The sequence below is a fragment of the Pongo pygmaeus genome, chromosome X, assembly GCF_028885625.2.
Source record: "Pongo pygmaeus isolate AG05252 chromosome X, NHGRI_mPonPyg2-v2.0_pri, whole genome shotgun sequence".
Classification (NCBI taxonomy): Eukaryota; Metazoa; Chordata; class Mammalia; order Primates; family Hominidae; genus Pongo; species Pongo pygmaeus.
In genome coordinates this window covers 2,467,268-2,477,109 of record NC_072396.2, presented here as the reverse complement: position 1 = coordinate 2,477,109, position 9,842 = coordinate 2,467,268, and the positions used below count along the sequence as shown (strand labels likewise).

Below are 9,842 nucleotides of genomic sequence, written 5' to 3'. Positions count from 1 at the left end.
GGTGACCATATGACCTCTTTCTCTTCTGCAGCCCTGAGAGTTGGGGTATAGACATGCTGCATGCAACGAACCTATTATGGTTACAGTTTAGCCTGGACCAGGCAACAGAGGTGGGTCCTCAGAAGACACTGAATCTGCCATTCCTTGACATTGGACTTCAGCCTCCAGAGCTGTGAGCCACAAATGCTGGTTGGGGTAAGCCGTGTAGTCTATGCAGTTTTCTTATGGCAGCTTAAATTGACTAAGACAGCTGGGGAGCAATTTGGCAGGTGGTCTCTGAGGAATGGCTATTACCCGTGATGTCCCATCAACATCTTTGCCTGAATTGGTCCAGGTTTACATGATTTCCATCCATCACAATGGCTCACCTTTTTAATTTTATTTTATTCATTATTTTATTTTATTTTATTTTTAATTTAATTTAATTTTATATTTTGAGGCGGAGTCTTGCTCTGTCTGTCACCTAAGCTGGAGTGCAGTGGCACAATCTCAGTTCACTGCAAACTTCGCCTCCTGGATTCAAGCGATTCTCCTGCCTCAGCCTCCCAAGTAACTGGGATTACAGGCGTGTGCTACCATGCCTGTTTTTGTATTTTTTGTAGAGATGTGGTTTCACCATATGTTGGCCAGGCTGGTCTCGAACTCCTGACCTCAGGTGATCCAGCTGCCTTGGCCTCCCAAAGTGCTGGGATTACAGGTGTGAGCCACCTGCTGTGCCTGGCCTGGAGTTCCCTTTTATAAGGACACTTATCCCATTGATGAGTCTAGACCCTTAATTGTTTCCTAAAAGCACCATCTCCTAATACTATTGTCTTGGGGATTAAGTTTCAACACATGAATGTTCAAGGCACACAATGTTCAAGGCAAGCATTGAGACCATAGCAACAGCCAAATCCACAACACTGCCAAAGAATGCCCAAACAGCTGCCATTGTCTTCTACGAGGCTCTACACAACCTCCTAAAAGGCAGAATGCCTGGACTGGCCTCTCTGCCAGTCACCAACAAGATTCCTGCTTTCCAGGCTCTCTGCCGACTCTATCCTATGAATTCTGGCTGGCCTTTGACCCTTCGCTTCATCCCCAATGCACTCACCTCTGAGAGAAGAAATCCACTTCAATGCAAGATCACTGACCAGTGTACAAAATGACAAATAAGATGTCTCAGTGTTCTTGGACAGAGGCCAAGTCATCAAGTCACATGACCCGAACTGGGGTAGAAGGCAGTAATGAAGGAAGAAAAGAGAGGTTCAAAATAGCCCATGAGCTGGATGAGCCCTACTGAAGCTATTTCAATCTTGCTGTCAGAGGCTTTTGAATGAGAGCCACTCCATCTTGAATAGGGCCTAGGTAAAATGAGGCTGAGACCTGCTGAGCTGCATTCCCAGGAGGTGTGGCATTCTAAGTTGCAGGATGAGATAGGAGGTCAGCTCAAGATACAGGTCATAAGGACCTTACTGATAAAACAGCTTGCATGAAAGAACCGGGCCAGAACCCACCAAACCAAGAGGTGACAAATGTGACCTCTGGCTTTCCTCACAGCTCATTATATGCTAATTATAAAGCATAGAATACTAAGAGACACTCCCACCAGCACCATGACAGTTTACAAATGTCATGGCAATGTCAGGAGATTACCCTATATGGTCTAAAAGGGGAGGAACCCTCAGTTCTGGGAATTGCCCACCCCTTTCCCAGAAAACTCAAGAATAATCCACCCCCTGTTTAGCATATAATCAAGAAATAACCATTAAAAAAGGCAAACAATAGCCCATGCTGCTGCTCTGTCTATGGAGTGGCCATGCTTTTAGTCCTCTACTTTCTTGATAAACTTGCTTTCACTTTACTTTATGGATTCTCCCCGAATTCTTTCTTGCCGCAAGATCCAAGTGTAATGCCCAACCTGGTTTTTACTAACTCTGTTTTTAGACTCTCCCTTTTCCTTTAATCACCTAGCCTTGTTTCCACCTGAATTGACTCTTCCTTAGCTAAGAGAGCCAGACAGACTCCATCTTGGCTCTTTCACTGGCAGCCCCTTCCTCAAGGACTTAACTTGTGCAAGCTGACTCCCAGCACATCCAAGAATGCAATTAACGGATAAGATACTGTGGCAAGCTGTATCTGCAGTTCCCAGGAATTCGTCTGATTGATAACGCCCAAAGCCCCGCGTCTATCACCTTGTAATAGTCTTAAAGCCCCTGCACCTGGAACTGTTTACTTTCCTGTAACCATTTATCCTTTTAACTTTTTGCCTACTTTACTTCTGTAAAATTGTTTTAACTAGACGCCCCCCCCCAGCTTCCTAAACCAAGATATAAAAGTTAATCAAGCCCCTTCCTCGGGGCTGAGAGAATTTTGAGTGTTAGCCGTCTCTCGGTCGCCGGCTAATAAAGGACTCTTAATTTGTCTCAAAGTGTGGCGTTTTTCTAACTCCCTCGGGTACAACATTTGGAGGCCCCAGCGAGAATTTTAACGCCACTGGGCGAGAGCCGGTCTCGCTCCAGGCTCCCCCGGAAGGACGGCTGGCTTGTAGGGGGGGTGCCACCTGAAAAAAAGAATTTTCAGGTTCCCGAAGGGTGACCGTCTTCCGGAGGAGAGCGGATCGACTACCATGTGAGTGCCCTAAAACTCAACATCTGAGTCCTCAGCTTCTGACCCCGGGGTCAGGTAGGTCAGATTTGACTTCGTTTCTGGTAAGAGGGAAGCGGCCCCGACAAGGGCGTCCCTCTTTTGACTCAGCCCGTTACTCTAGGATGCTAGTGGGTTGAGCCTTGGTTTTCTGGTAGGCGCCTTTGTGTCTTGGTTTGGGTGGGAAGTGGTCCTGACGAGGACCCTCCCTTGACTCAGCTCAAGACCCAGGATGCTGGGGAGCTGAGCCTTGGTTTCTGGCAGACCGGTCTCTCTCTCTCTCTCTCTTTTTCTATCTCTCATCTTTCTCTTGTTCAGGTTTCCTGGAAAATCTCCAGGAAAGAGGAAAAACAGAAACAAGCAACACAGGCAGCTGAAAAAGCCACTGACAAAGCATATAAAAGACAAGCAGAAATCTTGGTGACGGCTATCCAAGAGGGCAAAAAGGAAAGGCCCCCATTCCAGAAAAATGGCCAAGGAACCTCGGGTTCCCGCCAGAAAGGTAAAGAAGGTGAACAGGCCCCTCTAGAAAAAGACCAATGTGCTTATTGCAAGCAGACTTGGCACTGGAAAAAGGAATGCCCACTACTGCCACAAGAAAAATCAGAAAAGAAAAAGGTCCTCACCCTGCCCACAATGGAGGAGCCTGATGATTGACGGGGCCGTGAGATACTGTCACCTCTGGATATTGGGATTTGCGGAAATTACAAAGCCCTTGAATACTGCTACAAGAGGTAGCGGCCCACTGATTTGGACAGACACCAAAGGACAGGCTTTTCAAAATCTGAAAAAGGCTTTAACTGAAGCCTCTGCTTTAGCCCTCCCAAATAGCTCAAAGCCGTTTCACCTGTTTGTCCATGAGAGCCAGGGAGTTGCTAAGGGGGGGCTTACTCAGACTTTAGGACCTTGGAGACGCCCAGTGGCTTATTTATCTAAGAGGCTGAATCCTGCGGCCTCTGGATGGCCAAGTTGCCTGCGAGCCATAGCGGCTACAGCAAGCCTAGTCCAAGAGAGTAATAAGTTAACTCTGGGCCAGAATTCAACCCTTATGGCTCCTCATGCTGTAGAGACTTTACTACGAAGTGCTTCTGGTAAATGGATGTCAAATGCTCACATCTTACAATATCAGAGTTTACTGTTGGATCAGCCTCGTTTGACTTTCTCCCCCACGAGGTGTTTAAATCCTGCCACCCTACTCCCAGATCCAGATTCCAATATTCCTGCCCATTACTGTCAGGAACTGTTTAAAACTACTGAAACTGGCCGGCCAGATCTTCAGGATGTGCCCCTGGAAAAGGCGGACGCTACCATGTTCACAGACGGCAGCAGTTTCCTCGAGCAGGGAGTACGAAAGGCCGGTGCAGGTGTTACCACAGAGACAGATGTGTTGTGGGCTCAGGCTTTACCAGCGAATACCTCAGCACAGAAAGCTGAATTGATCGCCCTCACCCAAGCTCTCCGATGGGGTAAGCATAAACGTATTAACGTTTACACTGACAGCAGGTACGCCTTTGCTACTGTGCATGTACATGGAGCCATCTACCAGGAGCGCGGGCTACTCACCTCAGCAGGAAACGCTATCAAAAACAGAAGAATCCCCCGTCTTCAAAGCCTAACAGATCAAGCAGCTCTCCGGTGCACAACCTGCGCCCAGGTAAATGCCAAGCAATGTCCTAAACCCAGCCCAGGCCACCATCTCTGAAAAATACTCGCCAAAAGAAAAGTGGGAAATTGACTTCACAGAAGTAAAACTGCACCGGGCTGGGTACAAATACCTTCTAGTGCTAGTAGACACCTTCTCCAGATGGACTGAAGCATTTGCTACCCAAAACGAAACTGCCAATACGGTAGTTAAGTTCTTACTCAATGAAATCATCCCTCGATACGGGCTGCCTGCTGCTGTAGGGTCTGATAATGGACCTGCCTTCACCTCGTCCATAGCTCAGTCGGTAAGTAAGACGTTAAACATTCAGTGGAAGCTCCATTGTGCCTGTCGACCCCAGAGCTCTGGGCAGGTAGAACGCATGAACCGCACCCTAAAAAAACACTTACAAAATTAATTTTAGAAACCGGTGAAAATTGGGCAAGTCTCCTTCCTTTAGCCCTACTTAGAGTAAGGTGCACCTCTTATCAGGCTAGGTTCTCACCTTTTGAAATCATGTATGGACGGGCGCCGCCTATCTTGCCTAAGCTAAGAGATGTCCATTTGGCAGAAATATTGCAAGCAAATGTATTACAGTACCTACAGTCTCTCCAACAGGTACAAGATATCATTCTGCCACTTGTTCGAGAAGCCCATCCCAACCCAGTTCCTGACCAGACGGGGCCCTGCCATTCGTTCCAGCCAGGTGACCTGGTGTTTGTTAAAAAATTCCAGAGAAAAGGACTCACTTTTGCTTGAAAGGGACCTCACACTGTCATCCTCACGACGCCAACAGCTCTGAAGGTGGACGGAATTCCTGCTTGGATTCATCACTCCCGCATCAAAAGGGCCAACAAAGCCCAGATAAAAACATGGGTCCCCAAGCCTGGGTTAGGCCCCTTAAAACTGCGCCTAAGTCAGGTAAAGCTGTTAGATTAATTCTTTTTATTTACTTCTCTTGTTTGTTTTCGCCTATTATGTCCTCTGCGCCTTCCTACTCCTTCCTCCTCACCTCTTTCACAACAGGACGTGTATTCGCCAACACCACTTGGAGGGCCAGTACCTCCAAGGAAGTCACCTTTGCAGTCGATTTATGTGCACTGTTCCCAGAGCCAGCTCGCACCCATGAAGAACAACACAACTTACCGGTCATAGGAGCAGAAAGTGTCGACCTTGCAGCAGGATTTGGATACTCTGGGAGCCAAACTGGATGTGGAAACTCCAAAGGTGCAGAAAAAGGACACCAAAATGTTGACTTTTACCTCTGTCCTGGAAATCACCCTGATGTTAGCTGTCGAGATACTTATCAGTTTTTCTGCCCTGATTGGACATGTGTAACTTTAGCCACCTGCTCTGGGGGATCAACCAGATCTTCATTCCATAACTCGTGCTTCTTGTCCTAAATTATGTACTAGAAAAAATTGTAATCCTCTTACTATAACTGTCCATGACCCTAATTCAACTCAATAATATTATGGCATGTCATGGAGATTAAGATTTTATATCCCAGGATTTGATGTTGGGACTATGTTCACCATCCAAAAAAAAAAAAAAAAAAATCCTGGTCTCATGGAGCCCACCCAAGCCAATCGGGCCTTTAACTGCTCTAGATGACCCTATGTTCCAGAAACCCTCTGACAGAGTTGATTTAACTGTTCCTCCACCATTCTTAGTCATAAAAGATACACTCCAAAAGTTCAAGAAAATCTAGATAGGCACCAACAGGAACAAGACAAATAATATCCCCTGGTATCAGAACATGTTCAACTAGAACCCCTGGCTAACTACTTTAATCACTGGGTTAGCTGGACCTCTCCTCATCATACTATTAAGTTTAATTTTGGGGCCTTATATATTAAATTGGTTTCTTAATTTTATAAAACAATGCATAGCTTCTGTCAAACTTATGTACCTTAAGACTCAATATAACCCGCTTGTTATAACTGAGGAATCAACGATTTGATTCCCCAAAAACACAAGTGGGGAATGTAATACCCAACCTGGTTTTTACTAACTCTGTTTTTAGACTCTCCCTTTTCCTTTAATCACCTAGCCTTGTTTCCACCTGAATTGACTCTCCCTTAGCCAAGAGAGCCAGACTGACTCCATCTTGGCTCTTTCACTGGCAGCCCCTTCCTCAAGGACTTAACTCGTGCAAGCTGACTCCCAGCACATCCAAGAATGCAATTAACGGATAAGATACTGTGGCAAGCTGTATCCTCAGCTCCCAGGAATTCGTCTGATTAGTAACGCCCAAAGCCCCGCGTCTATCACCTTGTAATAGTCTTAAAGCCCCTGCACCTGGAACTGTTTACTTTCCTGTAACCATTTATCCTTTTAACTTTTTGCCTACTTTACTTCTGTAAAATTGTTTTAACTAGACCCCCCCCCCCTTCCTAAACCAAGGTATAAAAGTTAATCAAGCCCCTTCCTCGGGGCCGAGAGAATTTTGAGCATTAGCCGTCTCTCGGTCGCCGGCTAATAAAGGACTCTTGATTCATCTCAAAATGTGGCGTTTTTCTAACTCGCTTGGGTACAACACAAGAACCCTCTCTTGGGATCTAGATAGGGACCAGTTTCCAGTAACGTTTTGCCATTTTAATTTTTCACCCCTGGGTTTTCTCCCATCAGGGTCCATCCATTGGGTTATAAAATCCTTACAAGGAGAAATTCCCGTAAAGTCATTTTCCTGCAGAGCCAAGAGTTAGGGCACTGTGAGAAGTGAAGCAGGCCCTGGAGAGCATTCGTGGGAGAAGGGAAACAGCAAGTGGTGCACGAGGAGAAGGGGAGGACAGGGAGGAAAGGAAGATCCGCCAATGCACCTGATTGGTGAGAACAAGATTTGGGGGTGCTTCTCCCATGGGGAAGACTTCTTGGTTTTAGCTTTCAAGAGCTCCTCATTGGAACTGGACAAGATGCTGCCGATAAAGAGTAAAACTCTAAAATATTTGAAGAGATTTATTCTGAGCCAAACATGAGTGAGCATGGCCTGTGACACTATCAGAGGCAGTGGAAGCAGAGCCACTCCATCTTGAATAGGGGCTGGGTAACATGAGGCTGAGACCTGCTGGGCTGCATTCCCAGGAGGCGTGTGAGGCATTCATAGTCACAGGATGAGACAGGAGGTCGGCAGGAAGCCCTCGGTGATAAAACAGGTTGCAGTACAGAAACCGGCCAGATCCCAGCCAAACCAAGATGGTGACAAGAGTGACCTCTGGTGGTCTTCACTGCTACACTCCCACCAGCGCTGTGACAGTTTACAAATGCCATGGGAACGTCAGGAAGTTTCCCTATATGGTCTAAAAAGGGAAAGAAAGAATAATATACCCCTTGTTTAGTGTATCATCAAGAAATAACCATAAAAATGGGAAACCAGGAGCCCTCGGGGCTGCTCTGTCTATAGAGGAGCCATTCATGTATTCCTTTACTTTCTTAATAAACTTGCTTTCACTTTACTCTGTGAACTCGCTCAGAATTCCTTCTTGCACGAGCTCCAAGAACCCTCTCTTGGGGTCTGGATCTGGACTCCTTTCCAGTAATACAGCTATTAACATTAAAGTGTTCATTGACTGCAAATGCCAGGGAAAAGAGATGAAATGGCGAAGTATGACCTTCCGGGAGCCTCCACCAGAAAAGGAAGAAAGCCTCAGACCGGCATTCGTACAGTCCCTAAACACACTGCACATGCTCACTTCCCAAGGGTAAGGAGGGCAGGGCTTATGTGGGCAGCTCACCCCAAGGGAAGAATCATGGGTAAGAAAGAGGCCAGCGTGTAAACTCCCAGGATCAAGGTTAAACTCCCTCGCTCTCGCTCTCTTTCACCTTCAGGCATGTACTTGCGTCTCTTCCAGGAGTACCTTCCTTTCTTCCTGTTCTAAGGCTTTTTAAAATAAACTTCCACTCCTGCTCTGAAACTTGCCTCGGTCTCTTTTTCTGCCTTACGCCCTCAGTCAAATTCTTTCTTCAGAGGAGGCAAGTATTGAAATTGTGGCAGACCCCTACAGATTCGCCACTGGTAACTCAGGGTAACTCAGATCTCCCCACTGCTATCAGGCAGAGTTTCAGTTTTGCAAGATGAAAAAGTTTTGGAGACCCATGCACAGCAATGTGATTAGACTTTACTGAACTCTTAACTCTACTCCCCCCCTTTTCTTTTTTTAATTTTTGTATTTTTTTTGTAGAGACGAGGTTTCGTCCTGTTGCACAGGCTCATCTCCATCTCCTGAGCTCGAGATCCACTCACCGTGGCCTCCCAAAGTGCTGAGATTACAGGCATGAGCCACCACAGCTGGCCTGAACTGTACTCTTGAAAATGGTTAAGATAATAAATTTAATGTTTTGTGTTTGCACTACAATAAAACAGAGACAGACCCCAGTTTATGTTGCTTCAACTCTTGCCTCCTTTTCCTATATTTTTCTCTTTTCTCCTCTCCTTTTTGTTACCCCCACTTTCCCCTGAACCTTGACATATTGCAAAGCCTTGCAAAATAAACTGTCCTGAGAGTTGCTGAAAAGGGATTGCACCCATAATACCAAGAAAGAGGCATTTAAACCACAGCAACAACAGTCTCCAATGGACACGATGCCAGGTTTTGCAACAGCTGAAGATGAAGAAAAGCGTAATTTGTTTTCTGTTTTGTTTTTTTTTTTTAAACAGAGTCTTGCTCTGTTGCACAGGCTGGAGTGCAGTGGCACAATCTCGGCTCAAGGTTCCAACGTTCAAGCCTCCAAGCTTCAAGCGATTCTCCTGCCTCAGCCTCCTAAATAGCTGGGATTACAGGAGCGCACCACCACGCCTGGCTAGGTTCCATATTTTTAGTAGAGATGGGGTTTTGCCATGTTGTCAGGTTGGTCTCAAACTCCTGACCTGAAGTGATCCACCCGTCTCGGCCTTTCAAAGTGCTGGGATTACCAGCGAGAACCACTGCGCCTGGCCAGAAAAGTGAAACTTGGGCCAGTCCTCAAAAACATGTACCCCTCTCCTCTCCTCATCTTACAAAACTCAGATCCTGCTGTGCCACAGTGAATCAATTATCTGTGCACAGGAGCTGTCTGGTGAGGATCTGCTGAATAAAAGCCCTTAGCTCTATTCAAGTCACTTCTTTTCCTTGACTACTTGTTCAAGCAGAATTAATGAACAGGTGTCTACCATGTTTACTAATATTTCTAAGTCTTTTTCTTTTTGAGACAGGGTCTTGCTCTGTTGCCCAGGCTGGACAGTATGTGGTGCGATCATGGCTTGCTGCAGCCTTGACTTCCCGGGCTCAAGCTAACCCCCCACCTCAGCCTCCCAGGTAGCTGGGACTACGGGCATGCACCACCATGCCTGGCTATATTTATGTATTTTTATGGAGCTGGGGTCTTTCTATGTTGCCCAGGGTGTTCTCAAACTCCTGGGCACAAGTGATCCTCCCACCTCAGCCACCCGAGTAGCTGGGACTACAGGCACATACCACCATACCCGGCTAATTATTTTTGTTGTTGTTGTAGAGACAGGGTCTTGCTATGTTGCGTAGGCTGGCTAAATTTGTAAACATTATCATACACAGTCATAAACATTTTTTATCTTAATGGT

At 46.4% G+C, this 9,842-nt stretch overlaps 1 protein-coding gene across 2 annotated transcripts; it reads left to right on the top strand.

Moving 5' to 3' along the window:
• Positions 1 to 2,356: 2,356 nt before the first annotated feature.
• Positions 2,357 to 5,542, top strand: LOC134739005 (uncharacterized). Of its 2 annotated transcripts, XR_010125362.1 has the most exons (4): positions 2,357 to 2,664; positions 2,944 to 4,279; positions 4,886 to 5,188; positions 5,294 to 5,542. XR_010125362.1 is itself a non-coding variant. In XM_063660209.1 (3 exons), exons 2-3 carry the CDS (start codon positions 3,275 to 3,277, stop codon positions 5,024 to 5,026), a joined length of 1,146 nt encoding a protein of 381 aa, XP_063516279.1. In that variant the 5' UTR covers positions 2,357 to 2,664; positions 2,944 to 3,274; the 3' UTR covers positions 5,027 to 5,542. The 2 variants fall into 2 exon arrangements, 1 of the variants encoding a protein (XP_063516279.1); XM_063660209.1 differs by having other exon boundaries at positions 4,886 to 5,542.
• Positions 5,543 to 9,842: the final 4,300 nt, after the last annotated feature.